Here is a 26,939-nt window from a genome sequence, read left to right as displayed (position 1 = left end):
GTTGAATGATTGCAGGAATATTGCTTTCTATAGTTAACCTATTATTTGAATATTTTCTAAGAAGAAAATGTTTGTTTATCCATTCAACAAATATGGATTCAGAGCAAATTCAAGCCTAAGTACTATGCTAGGTGCTGGGTCAAGAGTGCTGAGCAAAACTGAGCTGACTACCCTGCCTGGGATCATGGAGTTGAGTCTTGTGACAGATGATTGATATAATGACAAAAGGAGTGTCAAGAACTGGAAGGAAGGGACACAGGTAGACAAAAGCATATCACAAAGAAAGCTGGCCCTGCCTGGATGAGGTAAAGGTGGGTGGAGGAAAGGGATCTGGGGGACCAAGAAAGCCACAGGAGACTGGAAGCCTGGCTCCATGTTATATAGTTTCTGCAGAATTTTACTCAGGACTGCCTCTGTCCAGTATCAAAAGTGTAAGAGGGGCTTCCCTGGTGGCGCAGTGGTTGAGAGTCCGCCTGCCGATGCGGGGGACACGGGTTCATGCCCCGGTCTGGGAAGATCCCACATGCCGCGGAGCGGCTGGGCCCGTGAGCCATGGCCGCTGAGCCTGTGTGTCTGGAGCCTGTGCTCCGCAACGGAAGAGGCCACAGCAGTGAGAGGCCCGCGTACCGCAAAAAAAAAAAGTGTAAGAGGTGTGCTTCATGCTACCTGATGATAATTCCCTGGGAAAGTAGCACCTGAGCCAGTGAAGATCCACACCTGTTACTGATAAGGGGTAAAGGTTGGGTAATGTGGAGGCATGGGGCTGAGGTAGAGGGAACCGTGTGGGTGAAGGTCCTGGAGTAGGAGGGAGTATGGCACATTCCGGAACACAGAGAGCAAGGGGAGGGTGGTGGGAAAAGGGGCTGGAGAGGGAAAGGGTGGGCAGGGCCTGGCATACTCTCCGAAAGATTCCAGCTTTATCCCGAAAGGCATCAAAAGCCACAGGAAGGGCCTTGTTTGTTTTTGTTTTGTTTTGTTCCATTTGCACTGCAGTGACGTGACAGGACCTGTATTTTGAAAGTATTATTGAAACTACCTTTGTGGAGGATGACTTACCTGAGGTACCTGACCAGGTGCAGGACAATCAGTCAGGAGGCAGCAGAGGAGTCCAGGGGAGAAATGCTGGCAACTTGTCCCAGAGTAGAGGCAGGAAATGGAGAGAAGTCGACCGATTGAAGAGGCTGTATTATGGGCTATGTGTCTATGTGTGCTCTGGGCTGAATTGTGAACGTTCAAAATTCACATGCTGAAGCCCTAATCCCCAGTACTTCTGAATGCAACTGGATTTGGAGACAGGGTCTTTAAACAGGTAATTAAGGTAAAATGATGTCACTCAGGGGGGCCCTAAACCAATATGACTGGTGTCCTTATAAGAAGAGGAGACTAGGACACACGCACAGAGGGAAGATAATGTGAAGATACAGGGAGGAGAAGGCCATCTACAAGCCAAGGAGAGAGGCCTCAAAAGGAACCAAATCTGCTGACACTTTGATCTCAGATTTCTAGCCTCCAGAACTGTGAAAAATAAATTTGTTGTTTAGGCCACCCAGTCTGTGGTATTTGCTATGGCAGTCCTAGCAAACTAATACACTGTGCAAAAAAAAATTTAAGTGAAAAGACTTCCCTGATGGAGCAGTGGTTAAGAATCTGCCTGCCAATGCGGGGGACGCGGGTTCGAGCCCTGGTCCGGGAGAATCCCACATGCCGCAGAGCAACTAAGCCCGTGCGCCACAACTACTGAGCCTGTGCTCTAGAGCCCACGAGCCACAACTACTGAGCCCACGTGCTACAACTACTGAAGCCCGCACGCCTAGAGCCCGTACTCTACAACAAGAGAAGCCACTGCAATGAGAAGCCTGTGCACTGCAACGAAGAGTAGCCCCCGCTCGCCGCAACTAGAGAAAGCCTGCGCGCAGCAAAGAAGACCCAACACAGCCAAAAATAAACAAATAAAATAAATAAATTAAAAAAAAGATTTTAAATGAAGAATGAAACCTTTGAAAAATAAAAACATATGCTCGATTTATTCTAACTGAAATCAGGGTGGTATATGATGGTAAAGTTCAAGCAAAGGAGCCTTTCTTCAGTGTTCCCAGCAATGGCTTCTGTAATACAATCGTATCGTCCCTAAAACGAGTAGTAAGAAATACAAGTAATATAAAATGTTAGATGCTTCTATTTTGTAAGACTTTTATAAGAATTTTATCCTACTAGGAGAAAGCCATTTAAATTGAATTGGTTTTTACTTTCTCAGTTTTCTAGCCTAGCCTATGAAATCTTCAAACATTACATATAATTTGTAACAAAATAGGTAAAGAATATGCATTATTAATGTTTATCTTAAAATAGTTACCAGAAGTGAAACATGTGCAAAATTTCATTGCATTTCTAATGCAAATATCTAAAATTACATCATTATTATCCACGGAGGCAGTCACTGAGTTATACACAATGGTCCTACAGTGCTTTCACCCAAAGATCATTCAACATATTAACAATGAGCATTACTTTTAGCAAGGTATGTTGGAAGGAAAAAATAAAATTTAAAAAGGGCTTTCTTTGGTGTAAGTTTTCTATTTTTTCCATATTCCACAGAAAGAAGAAAGAGCAAAATATCGAAAACCAAAAAGAAGTGAAAAAAAGCCTTGAACATCTTAATCTTGAATCGATATTTTTAGAAGCTGTGAATCGCTCGTTTCAAATTCTTAACACATCTGTTACTGCAAAAGGTTAAGGAAGTACAAAATGACTTGAACAATACCTTAGAAAATCGTATTTCCTTGAAGGAGAATGATATTGTTGTATTCACAGTCTCTACAACCAAAATACAAAATACAAAAAGTTATTGGCTAACATCAGGTGATTTTTTTTTGTTTGTAGTCCACAGTGCACCTCTTACAATTTTACTACTGGCAGAAGCAATCCCAAGCAAAATCATAGAGAAATAATGAATCTTATACCCTGGCTACGATTCTCCTGTGGCTTCCTCTGCCACACTGAGCCCCTCTCAGTATCAGCCTATATCTCATCCCTTAGCAGATACAAACTTGTAAGGCCCACTGGTCTCAATAATGAATGAATGATGAACAAGCTAGTGCTAATATGCTTCATCCCAAGTTACGTATGTGCATATTTACTGTTGCTGCCTCTTAGCAGGGAATGATAAAGAAAAATCTTCCTAAAGGTGGAGGAGAGATTTGGGAGGGCAGCCAGGATACCAAATCTCCTTCCAATCCCACCACCGAGAAGCCTAGCTACGTAGTCACTTGAAATGCACAGCCATGGGCCTGGCCCTGAGGAAGCTGTGGGACAGAGTCAGAAATGCAGGAAAAACCACACTCCACTGACCCAGTCAGAAACAACAAAGCAGTGAACTTACAGGGTAGGGATAGAAAGAGAAATGTTCTGAACCTCTAACAAAAGCAGTATTGACCAAAAATCTTTCTTAAAGTAATATAAATAGTCAAGTGCAAACTGTATTGATTATTTTTCTCCAGGTTGGCTAAAGACAATCCTTACCAGCAAATGAATAGATTATGTCTACATCTATACCTTCATTTCTCACAAATAAGCATTTATTTATTTGCTTCTGGGAGTATTGTTATTAGGGGTACTAATACATTAAGATGTTGGTTCTTGAACTTAGTAAAGTGATCATATCTTCATGATCTTATGATCCTTCATTCAAGGCTAATCCAATTCAAATGTAATAGTTCAACCAATATTTATCGAAAGCCTACTATGTACCAGGGACTGGGGATACAAGGGTTAGTACAATACCATCCTTTCCCTCAAAGAGTTAAAGTCTTTTGGGGACACAGACATGAAAAGAAACCATTCCAAATACAATGTGCAATGAAAAGATGCAGTAAGGATAAAGGCAGGATAGCATTTTTGTTAAGAGTGATGGCTCTGGGACCTGAACTGCTTGGATTTGAATCCCAGCTCCTCTACTTACTCAGTGTGTGACCTTGGACAAGTCACTTAACTTCTCTGTGCCTCAGTGAAATGAGGCAGTGGATAATAACACCTACCTCATAGGATTATTCTGAGGGTGTCAACTGAAAAAAATGCACAGCCTATAGTTAAGAATTATGCTTTATTCGGTGGACGTACTGAGGACTTAAGCCTGGGAGACAGTCTCTCAGATAGTTCTGAGGCACTGCTCCAAAGGGGTAAGCGAGGAGCCAGAATATATAGAAGTTTTTCCAAAAAAACCTGAGGCAGTCGGAACATCAAAAGATTACTGTAAATTAAAGAAAAACCAGACCTCTCAAGTTCATGAATTTAGCACTTTTCCATGTATGGGAAGATGCAAGAGTCTGGGCTCACTGGATCATTCCTTTGATGTGCACCTGAACTATCTAGGGCCGGTATCCTGTGTTCTCCATCCTGAAACCCCTCAGAGTCTACCCTGGTGGGGGGGAAAGGGAGGGAAGGGAGGGGGCGGCTGCAGTGGTTGAAGCCTTGATGGCCACAACATTCTTTGTTTACTGATATGGCAGGTGACATTCTCTGTCCACAAGGGCTATGTAAGTTAATACACGTAAGCGCTCAGAACAAGGCCTGGAACATAGCACTCATTAAATGTTATTAACATTCAAATGTCATTTATTATAACACTAAATGTTACTCCTTTCTAGACCCCCCTCCCATGGCATCTTGCAAATAATAATGATAATGTTATGAATATTATAGTTGATGTTAATATTATTGTTATTGTGACAGTAGGTCCGTCACAAAAGATGGGAAGGAAGGCAGGGGGTACATTCCAGGTGGCTGGAAAAAGAGGAGCAAAGGCAGGAAGGTGAAAATCAGTATAGCTTACACGTATGCCTGCAAGGGGCTCAATGTTATTAAAGCAAAGAAGCAGCAGGGGGCTTCCCTGGTGGCGCAGTGGTTGAGAGTCCGCCTGCCGATGCAGGGGACGCGGGTTCGTGCCCCGGTCCGGGAAGATCCCACATGCCGCAGAGCGGCTGGGCCCGTGAGCCATGGCCGCTGAACCTGCGCGTCAGGAGCCTGTGCTCCGCAATGGGAGAGGCCACACAGTGAGAGGCCCGCGTACCACAAAAAAAAAAATAGAAGCAGCAGGAGTGCTAAGAAGTAAACCTGAAGAAATAAGCGTGAATGCACTCAGGTTCCACACTAAGAGAATGGAGGTGATAGGGAAACATCCAAGGATGTGAAATGGTCAGAGTTTGTTTAGAGAGATGAGTCATATGACTGTATAGCAGCTGGATTTAAGGGGAGCACGGAAAGTCAGGGATATCCGTGAGAGCCCAGGAGGCAGTGACAGTGGTGAAGAGAAAAGGAGGTAAATGCCTCCCGTGACCTCCATCTCAGGTAACCTCCCTCATCATGCTCTGTCTCGTCATCCTGCTGCTTTCCTTGAGAGCACTTATCGTAAACTGAATCTTATTTCACTTCCATCTTTATCTTCTTTCGTGACCTAGTTACCATCTTGTTTCCTCCATTGGCCTACAAGCTCTATGAGGACAGGGGCTTTGCTTTGGCCACTTCTGAATTTCCAGCTCTTGGTACTACCTGGTCCCTGCATACCTGGCTCCGAGATCAGCTACATAATTTGCAAGGCTAAGCACAAAATGAAAATAGGAGGGCACTTATTCAGAAAGCACGGGAAACATCCATTAAAGGTACTAAAATATAAAGTCTTTTCCTCTCTTCCATAGTCTCTCTCCCCCTCTCTCTAGACTTGTCATGAGTTTTAAACTTTTTTTCTTTCAATTTTATTGAGATATAATTGACATATAGCACAGAAATTTAAGGTGTACAGCGTAATTAACTTGACCTACATACACTGCCAAATGATTATCACGGTAATCCATCACCTCATAAAACCAAAAAAAGAAAAAGAAAGAAAGAAAAAAATGGTTTTTTTCCTTGTGATAAGAGCTTTTAGGATCTACTCTCTTAGCAACTTACAGATACACCACACAGCAGCGCTAACTACAGTCACTGCCATATTTTTTGTTTCCTAGTTAATGTATTCAAAATAAAACAAAAATTTTAATCATTAGCATGAATTTTGCCACTCCCCTTTATATCGTACAATGCCGACTGTATACACAAATATCAGAGCATTTAACTCTGAGGCAGAATCACTGAAGTTTCGCAATTTATATTTCGTGGCTCATTCCCAGAAGGTGCCTGAAGCTGATGAGGAGAAAGGGACCTAAGCCAGGCTCAGGAGGTTTGGAAGGAGGAAGAGAAGGTACCCCAGGTATGAAAGAATCCGAGGGAATGTTCCCTGGCACAGGGCGCAAGGTAAGTGTAGAAGCTCACAGGCACCCAGGGGCTGCTCCACAATGACCTGGGGGTGGGGGGGGGGGTACACCTGTGCAAAGCCTTGGCCTGACAGGGTCGCCCTCCCACATGCTGCCAGGTGCCTCATACCCCAGAGCGGGGCAAGGAAGCCAAATCGGGCATCTTTCTTTACCACGGGCCTGCAGATCCACAAGTGACCCTCAAAGGTTTTGCAACCTCTGTGCAATAACGCCACGAGCTGCCTGCCGCGGGGGAGACCGTCTGGCCCCCACCTAGTCACCCACTAAACAGTGCCGCGGTGCTGCCAGCCCAGGTGGGGCAGCCACTGCCATACCCCAGCCCGGACACTGCAGGATATACCATGCCTGACCCTGGCCCTCCCTGCTCCAGGCCTCCACCAGGGGCACAGGGTGGCAGGCGTCACTGGATGGGATGAGAGGGGAGATGCCAGACAGGGCCCAGGGCACCAGCAGGTAGTGAGCAGCAGGGAGCCAAAACCTGTCCAGGGGAGGTGGGCACATACACCACTGTCCCATCACACTTTGTGTACAAAACACACGCTCAAAGATAAAATGACTAAGCATCTCAAGACTGTGATCCCAGAATAGTACACCCCAAATGTGAAGCCCTTCTAAGTATAGGGCCCTGGTTGTGAAGCAAACCCTGTCAGCTTTGTAGGAGGGAGGGAGGGAGGGAGGGAGATGGATGGGACTTGAGTCTGAGGAAGAAATCAAGAATAACTCCCAAGGGACTTCCCTGGTGGACCAGTGGTTAAGACTCGGAGCTTCCATGGCAGGGGGCACGGGTTCAATCCCTGGTCAGGGAACTAAGATCCCGCACGCCACACTGTGCAGCCAAAAAAAAAAAAAAAAAAGTAACTCCCAAATTTCTATCTGGGGGAACTGCCCAAATGTTTACCAGGTCACGCGGGAAGGAGCTCTAACCTCTTCTGTGGAGTAGCCCTCTTTTTTCAACTGTTTTGTCTTTCTTTCTGAGAAAGACATATCTCCCACTCTCCTCTTATGGGAAGTTAGCTTGAAGCCTCTTGAAGGAGCCAAGAGAGAACCCAGGTAGAGTCAGAGAAGAGGAAGACAGAACCTCAGCTTAGGCCCTTCTCTGCTCTTCCTGAAAGGGATCCACGCAGCTCACCAGTGGTCCAGTCCAGGTCTCCTGGCAACTATGCAGGACGCAGGACCCAAGCCTGGGATGGTGTTATGGGGTTGCACAGTGTCCCCCCAAAAGATATATTCAAGTCCTAACCCCCAGTACCTGTGAATATGGCCTTATTTGAAAATAGGATATTTGTGGACAGTCAAATTAAGATGAAGTAATTAAGGTGGGCCCTAATTGAATATGACTGTGTCCTTATGAAAAGGGGAAATTTGGACATGCAGACTGACGTGCATAAAGGGGGGACCACATGAAGGCACAGGAAGAAGAAGGTGATCTACAAGGCAAGAGTCTCCTGGGGCCATCAGATCCTAGGAGAGAGGCCTGGAGCAGATCCTTCCCAAGAACCTTCAGAGGGAGCACAGCCCTACAAGCACCTTGATCTCAGATTTCTAGCTTACAGAACTGTTAGATGATAAATCTCTGTTGTTCTAAGCCACCCAGTTTGTGGTACCTTGTTACAGCAACCCTTGCAAAATCCTGAAAATAAGGCTAACAGACTTATTAAGTTTAAAACACTTTTGAAATATCCATTTATTTATTCATAAATGTATTTTTGAAAGAAATGAAGGGGTGTGTGTGTGTGTGTGTGTGTGTGTGTGTGTGTGTGTGTGTATAAGAAGTGGAGGGACTTCCTTCGTGGTCCAGTGGGTAAGAGTCTGTGCTCCCAATTCAGGCGGCCCAGGTTCGATCCCTCGTCAGGGAACTAGATCCCCCATGCACGCCGCAGCTAAGGAGTCCATATGCCGCAATGAAGATCCCACGTACTGCAACTAAGACCCGGCGCAGCCAAAATAAATTAATTAAATAAATATTTTTTAAAAATAAAAGAAGTGGAATGATTATGTGTCATTTTTATTTTATGTTCACTTGCCCATATTTTCTAAATATCATATCCTAAAAATGTATGACCTTTGTAACAACCCAAAAAAGGAAAGTTATTTTAAAAGTTGGTGAGTATGTTCCTTACTCATTTGATTCCCAAATTTTCAAGGGACGGTTGACAGCATCAATGCTTCTTAAATCAGAATGTCCTGAGCTCTGAGCCCATATATTCGGCTGCCAGATGGACATGTTTATTTGAATGTTCCCAAATGGCCTTGAGCCCAATGTGCCAAACCAGAACTCGCTATCCTTCTCTTTAAAAATCTGCCCCTTCCTTTTGCACACATCATTGCTGATAAAGGCACTTCTGTCCACCCAGTCAACGGCCCTGGAGCAGTTGTTGATTGATCTAATGTTTGCCTGCCACATGAGATCAGTCAGCACTTCCCGCCTGTCCTGTTCCTCAATACGCTCTCTTTCATCTCTTCCTCTTTACTCCCAGGGCCGCCCTCGTGGTCCCTCAACAGCCTCCCAGCTGTGTTTCCTTCCATCCAAGTTTCTTGCCTCAGCCAACCCCACCTCCTTTTGAGACAGGCTGGGACCTGGGACCCTTTGCTGCAGTGCTTGCACCTGGACTAACGTCTCCTCCAGCAACAAAGCATAGAGAAACTGTAAGGGAGGAAAAATAACTGCATGCAGGCCCAGTTGGGGCAAATTATGGACAACAAGATACAAAAAGGCCAAAAAAAACCCCAACTGCCACTTCTGAAGAGCCGGAAGCAAAAACTGGGTGTCAGGAGCAAAAGCAGGGTACTGCGCATGCCCCCTGCACACACCACCACCTAAGGGGTGGGCAGACCACCTAAGCCACGCCTCTGGCCGACCCCTGGCCAGCTCGCCCCACCTCGGGAAGGGAGCGAGCAAGGCAATCTGTTACGAGCAGGGGCTACTCATTGTTGCGGTGCGCAGGCTTCTCATTGCGGTGGCTTCCCTTGTTGCGGAGCACAGGCTCTAGGCGCACAGGCTTCAGCAGCTGTGGCATGTGGGCTCTAGAGCACAGGCTCAGTAGTTGTGGCGCACGGGCTTAGTTGCTCCATGGCATGTGGGATCTTCCCGGACCAGGGCTCGAACCCGTGTCCCCTGCATTGGCAGGCAGATTCTTAACCAGTGCATCACCAGGGAAGTCCCTCTTATCAATTTCTATCGATCAGGGAAGGCTAAGAACTCTGGTCGGTACTTCCATAAGGACCTTAGTTATGTGCAAAAATGGAAATCTCAGTGGGTCATCCCCACCCACTAACAACAAGATGCAGGCCAATATTTTATGCATGACTTACATGTTGGCTCCTTCCCCCTTTTCTAGGCTCACCTCCAGCAATTCCCCACAAACACATTCTGCTCCAGCTACAAAAAAGATACTCCCCAAATAAAACATATTCCTTCGTGGCTAGATACGTTTGCATATGCTGTTTCCTCTCAGGGAATGTCCTTTTTCCTCACTCTCTGATGTTCTCAGACTCAAGATTCTAATAAAAGACTCTCTGAAGCCTTATCTGAGTTCTCCTCTCACAGTAAGTTGGTAACTATGCAGTTAAGACTAAAAGCATATAATCTATTAGCATTTATGACATTTCCTTGTAACATTTGTTCCCATGACTATTTTTCCCAGAACAGAGTGACCTTCTGAAGAGGGAGAACCTATCATTCAACTTTGGATCACCACAACCTAAATCATGACTCGCTCAAATTAGGTTCAACAGATGTTTGTGGAAGGCAGGGAGGGGAGGTGGGAAGAAGCAGGCAGGCTGGGTTGAGTCTGATACATCTTTGATCTCAAGAAAGTGAAACCTTGAAAAGTCACATAAATGTCAACATAATCCCACAGAGATTAAGTGAAATAATTGTAAAGCTGTTGTATGAGAGAAATGGACACTTTTTAAACAACAGTAATCTACCAAGAGGATTTCTTTCATTTTTTTTGTTGTTGTTGTTTTGGATTCTTTTTTTTTTTTTTTTAGGCCACAGTGCAGGCTTGCAGGATCTTAGGTCCCTGACCCGGGATTGAACCCATGTCCCCTGCAGTGGAAGTGTGGAGTCCTAACCACTGGACCGCCAGGGAAGTCCCGAGGATTTCTTTCAAAGGGAAAGAAAGCATGGCCAGTGGAAGAGTAGTTCTTAAGAGTTAGGAGGCTACTCCATTACCAGATCTCCAAATGACCAAGGGCACGTTACTGAACCACTGCAGACATCGGTTTCCTCACTTATAAAAATGACAGGACTATAAATAAAGTCAGGAACAAAACACGGATCCTATTATGCACATGAATATTTAATCACCATAATTCTAGAATTCTCACGCTGAGCAATGTACTAAGCTTTTTAACACACATTCTCTAATTTAATCCTTAAAACCATGTAAAATAGGTTTCACCGTCCCCATTTCCCAGATGAGGAAAACGAGGTTGATAGAGCTAACCTCTATCAATAACACCCAAGGTCACATTGCTGATAGGTGGAAAAGCTGGGACACAGACTCAGGTGTTTATGGCTCTGAGCCCAGACTCATAAGCAATGCCAGCTCCACAACGTGTATGTGGCTTGGGGGTGGCAGACAAGTTAGAGATGAGGAGAGTTGGTTGGCTGGGAGACATATCTTGAAGCTTCATTTGCATAGCAAGCAGATTGGTTTACTTAGAAACTTTTTCTTTTGGCCACACTGCACAGCTTGTGGGATCTTAGTTCCCCAAGCAGGGATCGAATGTGGGCCCTCGGCAATGAAAGCGCAGAGTTCCAACCACTGGACCGCCAGGGAACTCCCAGAAACTTTTTTTTTTATTGACTGCTAAAAAATGTATAATCCAATTGATGTCCCTGTCAAAGCAAGTATAAGCCTTTCTGTCAAGAATTTTTATATTACTCTCGTTCCATTAATTCTCTACCCTTATTTTCCATTTTTGTCCCAACTAATTTTTGTCTATCTAATTTATGTTATGTTGCTCAAATTAACGTATGCATGTAAACTGCCTGAAATCTGTTTTTAAACAAGAGACGGCACTGGTTACTTGTAAATAATTATAGGGGAAAACATTCAACTGCAATAGTAATTTTTTAAATGTTAATAAAAAACAATTAGGCTTGGGGGCTTCCCTGGTGGTGCAGTGGTTGAGAATCTGCCTGCCAATGCAGGGGACATGGGTTCGAGCCCTGGTCTGGGAAGATCCCACATGCTGCGGAGCAACTAGGCCTGTTAGCCACAACTACTGAGCCCGCACATCTGGAGCCTGTGCTCCACAACAAGAGAGGCCGCGATAGTGAGAGGCCCGTGCACCGCGATGAAGAGGCCCGTGGCCCCCGCTCGCCGCAACTAGAGAAAGCCCTCGCACAGAAACGAAGACCCAACACACCCAAAAATAAATAAACAAATTTATTAAAAACAAACAAAAAAAAAACAATTAGGCTTAAGTTTTTTAACCTAATAAAGTTTTTTTAAAACTTCTTTTTTAAAATGATAATGCCCTATACCCTGAGAAAACCATTATTCAGAAAGAGTCATGTACCACAATGTTCATTGCAGCTCTACTTACAATAGCCAGGACATGGAAGCAACCTAAATGTCCATCAACAGATGAATGGATAAAGAAGATGTGGCACATATATACAATGGACTATTACTCAGCCATAGAAAGAAACGAAATTGAGTTATTCGTAGTGAGGTAGATGGACCTAGAGTCTGTCATACAGAGTGAAGTAAGTCAGAAAGAGAAAAACAAATACCATATGCTAACACATATATATGGAATCTAAAAAAAAAAAAAAAGGTTCTGAAGACATAGAGAATGGACTTGCGGACACAGGGAGGGGAAAGGGTAAGCTGGGACAAAGTGAGAGACTGGCATGGACATATATACACTACCAAATGTAAAATAGATAGCTAGTGGGAAGCAGCCGCATAGCACAGGGAGATCAGCTCGGTGCTTTGTGACCACCTACAGGGGTGGGATTGGGAGGGTGGGAGGGAGATGCCAGAGGGAGGGATATGGGGATATATGTATATGTATAGCTGATTCACTTTATTATAAAGTAGAAACTAATACACCATTGTAAAGCAATTATACCCCAATAAAAATTTTAAAAAATAAAATGATAATGCCCAATGTTAACAAGACAGAGATTAAACTACTATACGTATATATTGCCAGTGGTACAATGTATAAACTGATACAATCTTTCAGAAAAGTAATTCAGCCTTATGTAAACAAAACCACATAGATTCAAACCATTTAAGCTCAGGAATCTCCCTTGGAGTTATGTGTTAACTCCTTCTTCCAAACATGAGAATATTCAAATCTAAAATATGAGAATATTTATATATGCATTATAATATTATTTATAATAGTAAAAATATCAGAAGAAGACTAAGTGTCTAATAGGAAAATAGTTAAGTAAACCAGGGCACACCCACTAAGGGAGATGTTTCATTATGTAACATTTATACTCTGATTTTTAAACCACATGGATTATCTGGTCAAATAATTAAATAAATTAATTTTTAAAAAGAAAATAATTAGGGCTTCCCTGGTGGCGCAGTGGTTGAGAGTCCGCCTCCTGATGCAGGGGACACGGGTTCGTGCCCCGGTCCAGGAAGATCCCACATGCCGCGGAGGGGCTAGGCCCATTAGTCATAGCCACTGAGCCTGCACGTCCGGAGCCTGTGCTCCGCAATGGGAGAGGCCACAACAGTGAGAGGCCCACGTACCGCAAGAAAAAAAAAAGAGAAAATAATTATAGTACAGTATACTTACAACTGCATAACAATATGCATGAATGAAAAAATGAGAACAAAATGTTCTTAGAAATATGATTCTGTGACTTTTTGATTGTTTTCATTTTCTAGTTTTTGGTAATGTGACAATATGATATATAGAATTTTTTAAACTATTTAAAATGCTAGTTTAAAAATTATTAAGGAAAAATTCATGGGTTTGCAATAAGTGACCTCTAAGTTCCTAAAGTTTGAAATTTTATGATTCTGTGAATAATTCCAGGGTGGAAAAAAGGGGAGAAAAGACACTGAGGGAACGAATGTAAGTGCATAGAAAAATCTATTGTGTTTTTATGAAAAATAATAAATGTAATATTTAGAAACAGAGAACCATAACCAAGGGTAAATATACAGTATTAATCTGAACAAGGTAAAAATTTTAATATCCCTTCAAACACACCAAATAAGTGTCATCTTAATAACAATCCAGTAACATAATTGTAAAATATTGTCTAAACTGCTAAAAGAAAAACTTTGGTTGGAAATAAAGAATTATTATCAGAAAAGGAACTTCACATTTTTAATGTATTTAATTTTCATAGCGTTCTCATAAGGTATTATACTCTATTCTGAGGGTAATACGAATTGAATGCTTACCTCCCTTCAGAGCTCTGCAAAAAGAATAATCATCATCAGATCCTCGGCAAATAACTTGTTTGCGCACTGGGAAATTCACGGACTTAAAAGATACATAGATATTGAAATATAAGCTTTTTATGTCTCTTCCTTAAAAAGAAAAAAATTTCATTAGCCACTCAAATAAGGTATTTTTTAATAAATATTTAAAAACCAACATTTAGTGTATACTTAAAATATGCCCTGTGCTTTTCCTACATTATTTCATTTAATTATGACAACTACCTATAATGTGGATATTATTATCCTGTTTTGTAGACGAGAAAAGTGAAGTTCTGAGAGGGCCACTAGTTGATTGTAATCAAATAGAATGTTCCACAGTGAGAATTATGTGGGCTATGCCTAAAAATAGAATAACCTATATTTTTGAGAAAACTATCAAATGAAAATATAAAATTTCCAGTTGTAGTCATAGTTCCACTAGGAAATTCAAAAGAGAGGGAAGAGAAAGGAAGGTTTTCTTTTTTCTATATATTTATTTATTTATTTTTGGCTGTGTTGGGTCTTCGTTTCTGTGGGAGGGCTTTCTCTATTTGCGGCAAGCGGGGGCCTCTCTTCATCGCGATGCGTGGGCCTTTCACTGTCGTGGCCTCTCTTGTTGTGGCGCACAGGCTCCAGACGCGCAGGCTCAGTAGTTGTGGCTCACGGGCCTAGTTGCTCCACGGTATGTGGGATCTTCCCAGACCAGGGCTCGAACCCGTGTCCCCTGCATTGGCAGGCGGATTCTCAACCACTGCGCCACCAGGGAAGACCAGGAAGGTTGTTTTGATGAAAGATTTCTTGGAGAACAAAATTGAACCTTTTGATTAAAAATTAAATAGATGAGCTATTTATTATTTCCTCAGGATCTCTTTATTACCAATGAAGATGGAAAATTCCAGGAAGAAATGCATTTTGCTCAACTCTTCTAAGTTACTCAGTTGGCCCAACTGGACAAGATGCACAATCTCTCTTATAATGAAAACAATTATTGTAACCACTACCTCATGGAAAGTATTTTCCTAATAAGGTCACCATGACTCATTGTAGCCATAATAAAAATTTAAAAAAAGTTTTTCCATCTTTACCTTGAACTTGGCTATGCAGAACAGAGCTGCTAGCTCCTTCCTCAAAACCCTGTCCTTCCTTTGGTGTTGGCGCTACCACTCTCTTCTTCTTGTCCTCCAACCGTTCTGCGTTCTGACTCCTCTCCCCAGTCTAGCTCACTGACTCATCTTTCTTAGGATTCTAATCTCAGTGCTTCTCAATTTTCACACTGCACACTCTCCCCAGCTTTAAATACCACATAGGGTAATAACTCCCAAATCTTCATCTTTAGTCTCAACCTTTCTTTTAAGCATCTGTCCCCTGTGTGCATTCAATATCTCTACTCAAATGTCACTTATTACCACACCCAAAAGATCCAAAATTGATTTCCTTATCTTCATCACCAAATCAGCACTAGAATTCCTAATCCCGGTCGATCCTACTGGTGTCCCTTTTATCCCCATTACCACTATCTTAATGCAGCCTCTCGTTACTCTGAGCCTAAAGTACCACCAAACTTCCTTACTTGTCTCCACTTCTCTACTTTCAGGGTAAAGTGTAGAGAAGAAGAACGTTATACAGTCTGTTTCAAACAGTGGCCCCGTGGCCCACGCCACGGGCATGGACCTGAACCTTTCTCAAAGCAGGGATGTGTATAGAAGTTGAAGAGCTGTTTTCACAAGGGATGCCTTGAGATACAAGCACATGGTAGCGTGGCATCCAATGATAATGCAGAACAAAGAATCTTCTTCCATTTCTGTGTGGAACACACTATGATTCCAGTCTTCAATGATTCCAAGAAAGGAAGTGCTGCTTTGACATCTCAACCCTTTACATCTTGAGAAGCTTCTTGCCCTTAGATATCACTGTGGTCATGTTAGGCACGTGAACAGTGGTTGAAGTGAGGTACCACTTGCATGGCTCAGCAGGCCAGAGATATCAATGTGGGTGTTGGAGTGAGAGACAAGAAACATGGTGGCTCTCGGGGGTTTAGCGAAGAAGACTGTTTTTGAGCTCACCTAACACAACTTTGGGAACTTCTGAAAATAACGTTGAGGAAGGCTTATGAACCAGCTGTATATGTCAATTAGTTAATAGTGACATATAATTTATTAGCAAGGCTATGAAGTCTCAAATCATTTCCATTCCCAACCTATTTTTGGTACAAGATTGCTCTTATAGCTCTTACTGAATTTAAGTAGTGATAGGGCCACAAAAATAAGGTTGATTTCTATAAATGTGGCCCACATTTTATACAGATGTTCTAGTATATTCTAGGGAAACTCAGGTCATAACTACAAAGCATCATAAAAAAACATGACTCGGGGCTTCCCTGGTGGCGCAGTGGTTGGGAGTCTGCCTGCCGATGCAGGGGACACGGGTTCGTGCCCCGGTCCGGGAAGATCCCACATGCCGCGGAACGGCTGGGCCCGTGAGCCATGGCCACTGAGCCTGCGCGTCCGGAGCCTGTGCTCCGCAACGGGAGAGGCCACAGCAGTGAGAGGCCCGCGAACCACACACACAAAAAACAAACATGACTGAATCATTCTTTCATTACTGAATTAATATCATGTTATATACATGTCATATTTAGTAAGTGATTAGGGTATTCGTGGTGGCCACGGAGGTGTGCTGCTTAAAACTCCCTTCCAAAGAATCTGTGTGGAGGAGGGCCGTGGGCAGACAGCCGCCAGCTACTGCACTTTTAGATATATCTTAGCACTCATCCGGAGGCCAGACTCGAACAGTCTGCTCCTATAATGACCGAGCACAACAAGGACACTAGAGCCAGCCTACACCTGCCTATCATGGGACACGTGTGACAGGCAATCATTGCTCTAAGACTCGCCACTGACCTGGCTGAGGATGTCTCAGGGATGCATTTTGGTCTGATGACCATCCTACCAAATTCTCCTTCCTTCTCTCTCATTTCAAAGGTATCGGACCAACACTTCAATCTGCCTCCTCTCCTTGCCTGCTCTAGCTTCCTCTTTCCTTTATTGTTCACAAACATTTCCCCCCCCAAAATCCTTTGTATGTCTAATTCCTTCTTGGTATCTGCTTTTCAGAGAACCCTAAGTGAAACTGTGTTGTATTATTATTACTTGGGTCTGGAAGGCCTGTTTCCTGTGTGTTAAGGGGAAGGGGCTCACTTGAAAATGAGGTCATTCATTATGTAAATAAACACTTTTGCAAATACCTAGAGGTAAAGCACCCCACATAGACCAGAAAACAAAACCTGAGAAAAGAGGAAGAAATTGTAGAGCCTTTGTTGGGCAAAAATTTAGATTATTTTAGGGGATTAAGAGATACAAACTAGTATGTATAAAATGAGCAACAAGGATATATCATATAGAACAGGGAAATATAGCCATTATTTTGTAATAACTTTAAATGGAGTATAATCTGTAAAAGTACTGAAACACTATGTTGTACACCTGAACTCAATATAGTATTGTAAATCAACTATACTTCAGTAAAAAAAAAAAAAAATGTAGATTATTTATTTCCCCCTTGGCCAAGAAAGTGGAGCAAGTAGCTCATTGTTCTTTCCTCTGTGCTACCACTAAGCCTTATTGCTATCATTTCACTTATCATACTATATTATCTACACATCTGCCTCTTCTATTGCACTGAGAGATTCTTGAAGGTCAAGAGAATGTCTTTTTTATCAATGAATTCACAGCACCTAGCATAATACTTGAAATAAACTATACATTTACTAAGTATTTTTTAATGAATAAATGAATGCAGAAACAAAGTATCAAGATACAGGTTTTCAGGAAAATTAAAGCATAAGTTTATCGTCTATCATTTCTAGATTCTCAACTACCCTTTTTCCTGTAAGCTGGAGAACTAAAATCAGGGGGATATGTTTCTTTAGTTTATTTAAGGAAAAGCACATTTTAAAGTATAAGCTCCAAATATAAGCTAGGATGTAAATGATAATAGTGATAATGAAAACAATGATGATAATGATGATGATTACAACTGAATTTCCTGGGATCCTTACAGGCAACAGCTGACCGGTAGGAGAGGATGAAACTTCTGTGCGTTTTCACAAACACTCAGATCCAGCCCAATGCTATCACCATCACCCAATTAACTTTTATAAGATGATGGCAAGTAAAATCATAGAGAGGAAGAAGAAGAAATAACACAAAACAAAACAAAAATCATTGCCTTTTTTCATATCATCAACATATTTTTTTCTAGAAAGGTCACCTTTAGGAAAAAAAGTCCTTGCTTGCTCATACACAAATCTTTGACTCATGGAAACCCAAGTTTACTTATCAGCTGAATATCTAATGATTGACAATGGATATACCTAGTAGATGGTTAGAAGTTTCAAATTATTTCAATTTTTACCATGCCATTATGTAATCCCTCCTCATGAGTATGAGCTAGCCTAGTGACTTGCTTCTAACAAACAGAATACAGCAAAGGTGATAGGGTGGCACTTTCATCATTAGGCTACATAAGACTGTGACTTCTATCTTGTTAGTTAACTGTCCCCCTTGCTAACTTCAGGGAAACAAGAAGCCATGATGAAAAGGCCCACATGACAAAGAACTGAGGGCTGGCCAACAGTCAGACAGAAACTGAACACTGTCAACGACCACATAAGCTTAGAATCGGGTCCTTCCCTAGTTGAGCCTTCAGAAGAAACCCTGGCCAACACCTTAATTGCAGCCTTGTGGGAGACCTCCTGAAGCTGACACAGGTAAGCCATGCCCAGACTACTGACATACGAAGACTATGAGATAAAGAATATGTCCTGTTTTAAGCCATTAAGATTGTGGTAATTTGTTACATAGCAAGAGAAAACTAATACTCATACATGTAGAACACCATCATTTTTCATTGATATTTCTGGAACCCTTTTAATTGTAATCTACAAAAACAAAACTTTGGACTTACTTGGAATGTAGTAAAGATACAGATTTCCACGGCCTCCCTTCAATGTTATACAGGGCTCGGCATTTATTGAAATAGGGAATTTCAAGTTATCTAAATGGAATAAAGAAAATGTCAATAAAATTACTATAAATCATTTACAATAAGTATTCTGAATATCAGCCCCCCAAAACTACCTTTAGTATTAAAATTTTATGAGAAAAATTAAGGGTAGTTAAAAATATCTCCCTCCCCAGAGAAGTAAAGTCAGCCAGATGGTAGAGTAAAAAGTCCTCCTTCTCTTGACAAACACACCAGTTCAGCAACAATTTACGGACAATTTCCCTTTGTGAGAAATCAGAAACCAACCGAAAGTCTCCTGCACCCAGGAGAATGTAAAAACAGACTCACCAATTCAGTACTGAGGTTCGGGACACCTCTCACAAGAGACACTGCTCCTGGCATAGCATAATTAGGAAGAGCTAACCTACCCCTCAATTTCACTCAGAACGAAGAGATTGGTTCATGCGTTCAGAGCCCCAACTTTTCCAAGGAGATCCCCAGAGGACTAAAGAAAGAAAGTCTGAACAGTGTTATAACTAGTAAGGAGATTGATTCAGTAATCAAAAATTTCCCAAAGAAAAGTCCAGGACCAGATGGCTTTACAGGAGAATTCTAGTAAACATTTAAGTCAGAATTAACACCAAACATTCTCAAACTCTTCCAAAAAAATGAAGAGGAGGGCACACTTCCAAACTCATTTTATGAGGCTAGCATTACCGTGATAGTAAAGCAAGACAAAGACACTACATGAAAACTATAAGCCAATATCCCTGATGAGTTTAGATGCAAAAATCCTCACAAAATATTAGCAAACTGAATTCAACAGCACATTAAGAGGATCATATACCTTGATTAAGAGGCATTTATCCGTGGGATGCAAGGATGGTCTAACACACAAAAATCAATTAAAGTGATATGCCACATTAATAGAATGAAGAATAAAAATCACATGACCATCTCAATAGATGACAAAATTCAACATCCTTTCATGATAAAAACTCTCAACAAACTAGAATTAGAGGAAATGGCCTCAACATAATTAAGGCCATATATGAAAAGTCCATAGTTAACATCATACCCAATAGTGAAAAACTAAAAGATTTTCCTCTAAGATCAGAAGCAAGGCAAGAATACCCACTCTCAACATAGTACTGGAAGTCCTAGCCAGATGAATTAGATAAGAAAAATAAATAAAAGGCATCCAAATCAGAAAAGAAGTAAAATTTTCTGCTTGCAGATGACATAATTTATATCTAGAAAACCCTAAAAACTCCATTAGAAATTGTCAGAACTAATCAAAAAATTCAGTAAAGTTACAGGATACAAAATCAAAATACAAAAAAATCAGTTGCGTTTCTGTACACTAACAATGAACTATACAAAAAGGAAATTAGGGAAACAATCTCATTTACAATAGCACCAAAAGAATAAAATATCTAGGATTAAACTTACCTAAGGAGGTGAAAGACTTGTATGCTTAAAACTACAAAACATTGATGAAAGAAATTAAACAAGACACAAACAAATGGAAAAATATCTTATGTTCATTGACTGGAAGATTAATGTTATTAAAATGTCCATATTACCCAAAGCAATCTATAGAATCAATACATTTCTATCAAAATCTCAATGGCATTTTTTACAGAAATAGAAAAAACAACTCTAAAATTCATATGGAACCACAAAAGATGACAAATAGGCAAGAAAATCTTGAGAAAGAGGAAGCATCACATTTCCTGATTTCAAACTATACTGCAAAGCTACAGTAATCAAAACAGTATGGTAGTGGCAAAAAGACAGCCATATAGACCAATGGAACTGAACAGAGAGCCCAGAAGTAAATCCATGTGTATTTTGTCAACTAATCTTTGACAAGGATGCCAAGAATGCACAATGGGGAAAGGACAGTCTCTGTGCTGGCAAATGGTGCTGGCAAAACATGCAAAAGAAAGAACTAGACCTTTATCTTATACCACAAATGAAAACCAATCCAAAATGGATTAAAGACTTAAACATAAGATTTAAGACTGTAAAAACCCTAGAAGAAAATACAGGGGAAAAGCTTCATGACATTGATCTTGACAATGACTTCATGGATATGACATGGAAAGCAAAGGCAGCAAAAACATCAATAAATAAGTGGGACTATATCAAACTAAAAAGCTTCTGTACTGCAAAGGAAACAATCAACAGAGTGAAAAGGCAGCCTATGGAATGGGAGAAAATACTTACAGACCATATATCTGATAAGGTGTGAATCTCCAAAATATATAAGGAATTCCAACAATTCAATTATAATAAAACTAATAACCTGATTTTAAAATGAGCTAAGGACTTGCATTTGTTGAGACGTGGATGGATCTAGAGACTGTCATACAGAGTGAAGTAAGTCAGAAAGAGAAAAACAAATATTGTATATTAACGCATGTATGTGGAACCTAGAAAAATGGTACAGATGAACCAGTCTGCAGGGCAGAAGTTGAGACACAGATGTAGAGAACAAACATATGGACACCAAGGGGGGAAAACCGTGGTGGGGTGGGGATGGTGGTGTGCTGAATTGGGTGATTGGGATTGACATGTATACACTGATGTGTATAAAATTGATGACTAATAAGAACCTGCAGTATAAACAAACAAACAAACAAACAAAAAACTAATACTAAACTTTCTTTGGGTTATTTGTATGGAAATATGTTAATATAAATGTTTCAGACATTACATGAAATTTCTAAAAATCTTATATGTTCTGCTATAAAGTTATAAGTCATAATTCTAGTTATTACTTTAAAATGTGTATCTCAGAAATAACTAAATTTCCTTGTCAATTGCATTATTATGAACTTTCATCAAATCTTTAACCGTGGTCATTTTTAAGTCTTTTGTCATTTACAGACAGTTCTGGGTGTACTCTGATGCTTTTGCAAAAATGTTCCTATAAAAGGGTTTCGGGCTTCCCTGGTGGCGCAGTGGTTGAAAGTCCGCCTGCCGATTCAGGGGACACGGGTTCGTGCCCCAGTCCGGGAAGATCCCACATGCCACAGAGCAGCTGGGCCTGTGAGCCATGGCCGCTGAGCCTGAGCGTCCGGAGCCTGTGCTCCGCAATGGGAGAGATCACAACAGCGAGAGGCCCGCGTACCGCAAAAAAAAAAAAAGGGTTTCATCTTCAAGGAATTCATGGAAAAGACTCTGACAAGTACAGGTTTCTGGTAACTGACTATACTGCTGAACTGAATGAATAAACATTTTCAGAACTCTAATGGAAAACTGATGAATTCATAAAAGTGCTAACAAAAGATCAAGATAAAAAAAATTAATTACATGGGACTGAGTGAACTGATGAGGATGATTATAATTTTTGTGACTTTCTGTTTGAATAAAAATAAAAAATCCCACAAGGACTCAGAGGCAAAAAATATACAAATCAATTTTCACTGCAAAGTAAAGGAGCTGTTACAGTGGAGGATTACTGGACTGAATGTCAATATTATGACATAGTATGAGTGTGTTTCGTGTTTGGTAATTGCAATCCTTGTTGCTTTTGTTGTGGTCATCCATTTACAATGCTTGGTGTCAGTTTATTTATCTCTTGTAAAAATAAAATACAGTGTGTGTGAAAAAATAAATAAATTAATTAATTAAATAAAATGAGCTAAGGACTTGAATAGACATTTCTCCAAAGAAAACATGCAAATGGCCAACAGGTATATAAAAACATGCTCAACGTCACTAAGCATCAGGAAAATGCAAATCAAAACCACAATGAGATATCACCTCACACCAGTCAGATTGGCTATTATCAAAAAAAGAAAAGAAGGACAAGAGTTGGCAAGGATGTGAAGAAACTGGAATGCTTGCACACTGCTGGTAGGAATGCAAAATGGTACAACTGCTCTAAAAAACAATACAGAGATTCCTCAAGAAATTAAAAATATGGGCTTCCCTGGTAGCGCAGTGGTTGAGAATCTGCCTGCTAATGCAGGGGACACGGGTTCGAGCCCTGGTCTGGGAAGATCCCACATGCCACGGAGCAGCTAGGCCCACGAGCCACAACTACTGAGCCTGCGCGTCTGGAGCCTGTGCTCTGCAACAAGAGAGGCCGCGACAGTGAGAGGCCCGTGCACCGCAATGAAGAGTGGCCCCCGCTTGCCACAACTAGAGAAAGCCCTCGCACAGAAATGAAGACCCAACACAGCCATAAATAAATAAATAAATAAATAAAATAAAGGGCCACCCTGGCTACTCTTTAAAAAAAATTTTTAAAAAATTAAAAATATTACTACCATATGATCCAGCAATCCCACTTCTGGGTACTTATCCAAAACAATTGAAATCAGGATCTCGAAGAGATATTAGCATTCCTAAATTCATTGCAGCACTATTCACAATAGCCAAGATGTGGGAACAACCTAAATGTCCATCAACAGATACATGCATAAAGAAAATGTGGTCTATACATACAACGGAATACTATTTAGTCCTAAAAAAAAGGAAATTTTGCAATATGCTACAATATGGATGAACCTTGAGGACATTATGCTAAAGGAAATAAGCCAGTCATATAAGGACAAATACTGCCTGAGCCCACATATCTAAAATAGTCAAATTCATAGAATCAAAGAGTGGATGGTGGTTGCCAGTGGCTGAGGGGAGAGGGAAATGGGGAGTTACTAATCAATGGGCATAGAGTTTCAGTCAAGCAAGTGAATAAGCTGTAGAGATCTGCTGTACAATTTCATGCCTGTGGTCAACAATGATGTACTGTACACTCAAAAATTTAAGAGGGTAGATCCCATGTAAAATGTTCTTACCACAGTAAAATAAAATTTAAAATACTGTATGAATACCAAAAAAACTCCCTATAATGTAAACAGATTAGTATTTTAATGCCCTTACATTGTTAAGGTGGAGGTTGAAGGTAGTGAATTACTTTAAACTGTGGGGAAGGGGGTGAACTCCCCAAAACATATTTTCATAAAATTACTTGTTCCATTTTCATACTTTTTAACCTGTTCTTTTCTACATTGCTCTTCTTTTCTATATTCTCCTCACCTCTCTGTATGTTCCATTGGTTAAAAATAGAAAATACACATCAAGTACTTAGAATTCTAGTAAATGGTAAGTGCCTGAATACATGAATGAATGAGTTAATAAACAAATCTTCCTAAGTAAGAAGTTTCAAGAAGGATGTAGAAGAGCTTATAAAAGCACTGAGGAGGAGGGGAAAGAGACTAAACCAGTTTTATTTAATTTGCCCCTGAATGCAACCCTTAAAATTAATGTTAACATCTCTCATTCAATGAATTGAGTTTGCCTGCAATAAAAGTCTCACAGAATGAGCTATATTAACAGTCATTTCATCGAATCATGGATGTTCACAAACATCTGATGCAAAGATGTTTATTCCTGTGTGGATTATGACCAAAGGAAAACCTGCCCAATTTGCAATAACATGGATGAAACCTGAGGGCACTGTGCTAAGTGAAATTAGTCAGACAAAGAAAGACAGGGAATTACCTGGCGGTCCAGTGGTTAGAACTCCGAGCTCTCACTGCTGAGGGCCCGGGTTGGGGAGCTAAAATCCTATCAGCCATGTGGCACAGCCAAAAAAAAGACAAATACTGTATGACTTCACTTATATGTGGAATCTAAAAAACAAACACACTCAAAAGACAAAAAATAAACTCACAGACACACAGGCTGCTAGAGGTAGGGGGTGGAAGATTGGAGAAATGAGTGAAGTGGGTCAAAAGGTACAAACTTCCAGTTATAAAATAAATAAGTCATGGGGAAGTAATGTACAGCATGGTGACTATGGTTAATAATACTGTTTTACGTATTTGCGGTACGCGGGCCTCTCACTGCTGTGGCCTCTCCCGTTGCGGAGCACAGGCTCCGGACGCGCAGGCTCAGCGGCCATGGCTCACGGGTCCAGCCGTTCCGCGGCATGTGGGATCTTCCCGGACCGGGGCACGAACCCGCGTCCCCTGCATCGGCAGGCGGACTCTCAACCACTGCGCCACCAGGGAAGCCCCCTGTTTTACATATTTGAAAGTTGCTAAAAAAGTGGATCTTAAAAGTTTTCACCAAAAGAAGAAAAAAATTGTAACTATGTGAGGTGATGGATGCTAACTAGCTTTATCGTGGTGATCACTTCACAATATATACAAATATCGAATCATGTTGTATACCTGAAACTAATATAATGCTATATATCAATTATATCTCAAGTAAAAAAATGCTCAGAGGTGGCTGAATAAATAAATATTGTGCATCTATTTACTGAATTAATATACAGTCATTAACATGAATTTTTATGATATTTAATGTTATAGACGTTTATGGTATACTATCAAGTTTAAAAAATGCTGGTTACCCAACAGTATATACAATATGGTTCTACTTTTACTGTTTTCAACATATATCATTATATATCTAAAAGAATATTTACCAAAATATCAGAATGTTCATAGTGGTTAACTCTTAACTGTGATAGGCTTATGGTGCCTTCTTTTCTTTTTTATTCACCTATATTTTTGAAGGTTTGCATAATTAATATACTTATTAACTTTCTTACCATGAAAGGTTGACATGGTATTGAAACGTGGGCACTTCCATATGCATTACTGAGCACAGTGCAATGTGTCTCTTCTTTCTCAGTGATAAGCTTGTAGAAGACCCTCAGAGCAAGACAACCAAGACTCTGGAGCAAAGCCGGGAACAAGTTAAAAGCAGTGAATCACCAGGGCCATGTTGTATGTCATAAGGGCAATTCTCTATTTTCAGTTAAGTTTCCCACATGTCTGAAGTTGGTCTGATTATGATGAAACCATCGACAAGTCAATGCAATCAGACAAATGTTCAGAATACCCCTATGGGTGCTCAGTGTTAAGCCAGCACCAGAGCAAGGCAGAGTGGGGTAGGGTGGAGTGAGGGCGGAGAATAGAAGTGTAACCTTAATCTTTATGTCAGGAAGCCTAAGATTTTTCTAGGAAGACGAGACCACCATACATTAAAAAAATTAGATGTAAGGATCAAAAGATCACATAACAGTACATAGCATGTGACTTTTAATTTATTTGCAAAGGTTGGGGAACTAACAGAAAATAGCTTTATTACTTTAAAGTCACCATGTTTATGGTAAAATTCTACATTTGGTTTATTAAATACCAAAGAAAGCAATGGTCAGGTTCAGCAAAAGCATAGTACAAGAGCCTCCGTTTTCCCCTGCAACCACAAATGTCAGCATTGTGAATCCATCATAGCACTTTTTCCCACTGAGCTCTGCCTCAGAATCCTTCTTAACCCAACAGTCCAGGCAACTGCAGTTGGCACAGGAAATGAAACCAGTGCCACCCTGAGTGTTGGTATTAAGTACTATTGGAGATCAAGGGAGGAAGCATTAGCTGGAGTTGAGCCATCACAGCACTTCATTTTACCTCTTTAGCAGAATTTCCCTTACATAAATATGCAGTTCCTTCTGACAGGAATGCCCTGTCCTCATCGGTCTAGAAACTCCTTGTCTGCCTTCAAAATGTATTCAAATATCAACAATGCTGTTAAGCCTTCCTTGACTCCTCCACACCTCCCCAGCCCGACAGCCACAAACACACTATCATTCACAGTACTTGATCATCCTTCAATGGTCATTTAAAATGTTTACTACAGGGCCTTCCCTGGTGGCACAGTGGTTGGGAGTCCGCCTGCCGATGCAGGGGACACGGGTTCGTGCCCTGGTCTGGGAAGATCCCACATGCCGCGGAACGGCTGGGCCCGTGAGCCACGGCCGCTGAGCCTGCGCGTCCGGAGCCTGTGCTCCGCAACGGGAGAGGCCACAACAGTGAGAGGCCTGCATAGCGCAAAAAAAAAAAAAATGTTTACTACAATTATTTGCTTGCATGTCAGTCTTCATCATAAAAATAGCACAAACCTTGAGGGCAGGAAGCATGTCTCACTCATTTTTCATGTCTCTTGCGCACAGCACACTGTAGATAATAAATGTGTGTTTATTCACTTCTGCTTAGCACCAAGTATTGCTTTAGGCACTAGAGAAACAATGAACAAGACAGGCAAGGGCCCACCTCTTGATAAATGGACACTCTAGTATAGAAATCAAACAGGGCCATGAGAGAAAGACTGAGTGTACGGTGGGGACGGAGGAGTTGGGGGTGGCAATGGGTAGCGATACCTCAACTACAGTATCCAGTAAGTGAGT

At 41.3% G+C, this 26,939-nt stretch overlaps 1 protein-coding gene across 2 annotated transcripts in view; it reads right to left on the bottom strand.

Moving 5' to 3' along the window:
* Nucleotides 1-1,996: 1,996 nt before the first annotated feature.
* Nucleotides 1,997-26,939, bottom strand: part of LY96 (lymphocyte antigen 96) — a 32,201-nt gene continuing 7,258 nt past the window's right edge. The window contains exons 2-5 of one of the 2 annotated variants that reach the window (XM_033842854.2): nucleotides 18,686-18,775; nucleotides 13,700-13,828; nucleotides 2,762-2,814; nucleotides 1,997-2,127 (exon numbers count right to left, since the gene is read on the bottom strand). In XM_033842854.2, coding sequence (XP_033698745.1) covers nucleotides 2,029-2,127; nucleotides 2,762-2,814; nucleotides 13,700-13,828; nucleotides 18,686-18,775 — 371 coding nt within the window. In that variant the 3' untranslated portion in view covers nucleotides 1,997-2,028. Of the gene's footprint in view, nucleotides 2,128-2,761; nucleotides 2,815-3,410; nucleotides 12,990-13,699; nucleotides 13,829-18,685; nucleotides 18,776-26,939 lie in introns of those variants that run through there. The other variant, XM_073794530.1, reaches the window with a different exon arrangement.

Source organism: Tursiops truncatus, chromosome 17, assembly GCF_011762595.2.
Source record: "Tursiops truncatus isolate mTurTru1 chromosome 17, mTurTru1.mat.Y, whole genome shotgun sequence".
NCBI lineage: Eukaryota > Metazoa > Chordata > Mammalia > Artiodactyla > Delphinidae > Tursiops > Tursiops truncatus.
This window is presented reverse-complemented; position numbering and strand designations above follow the sequence as displayed.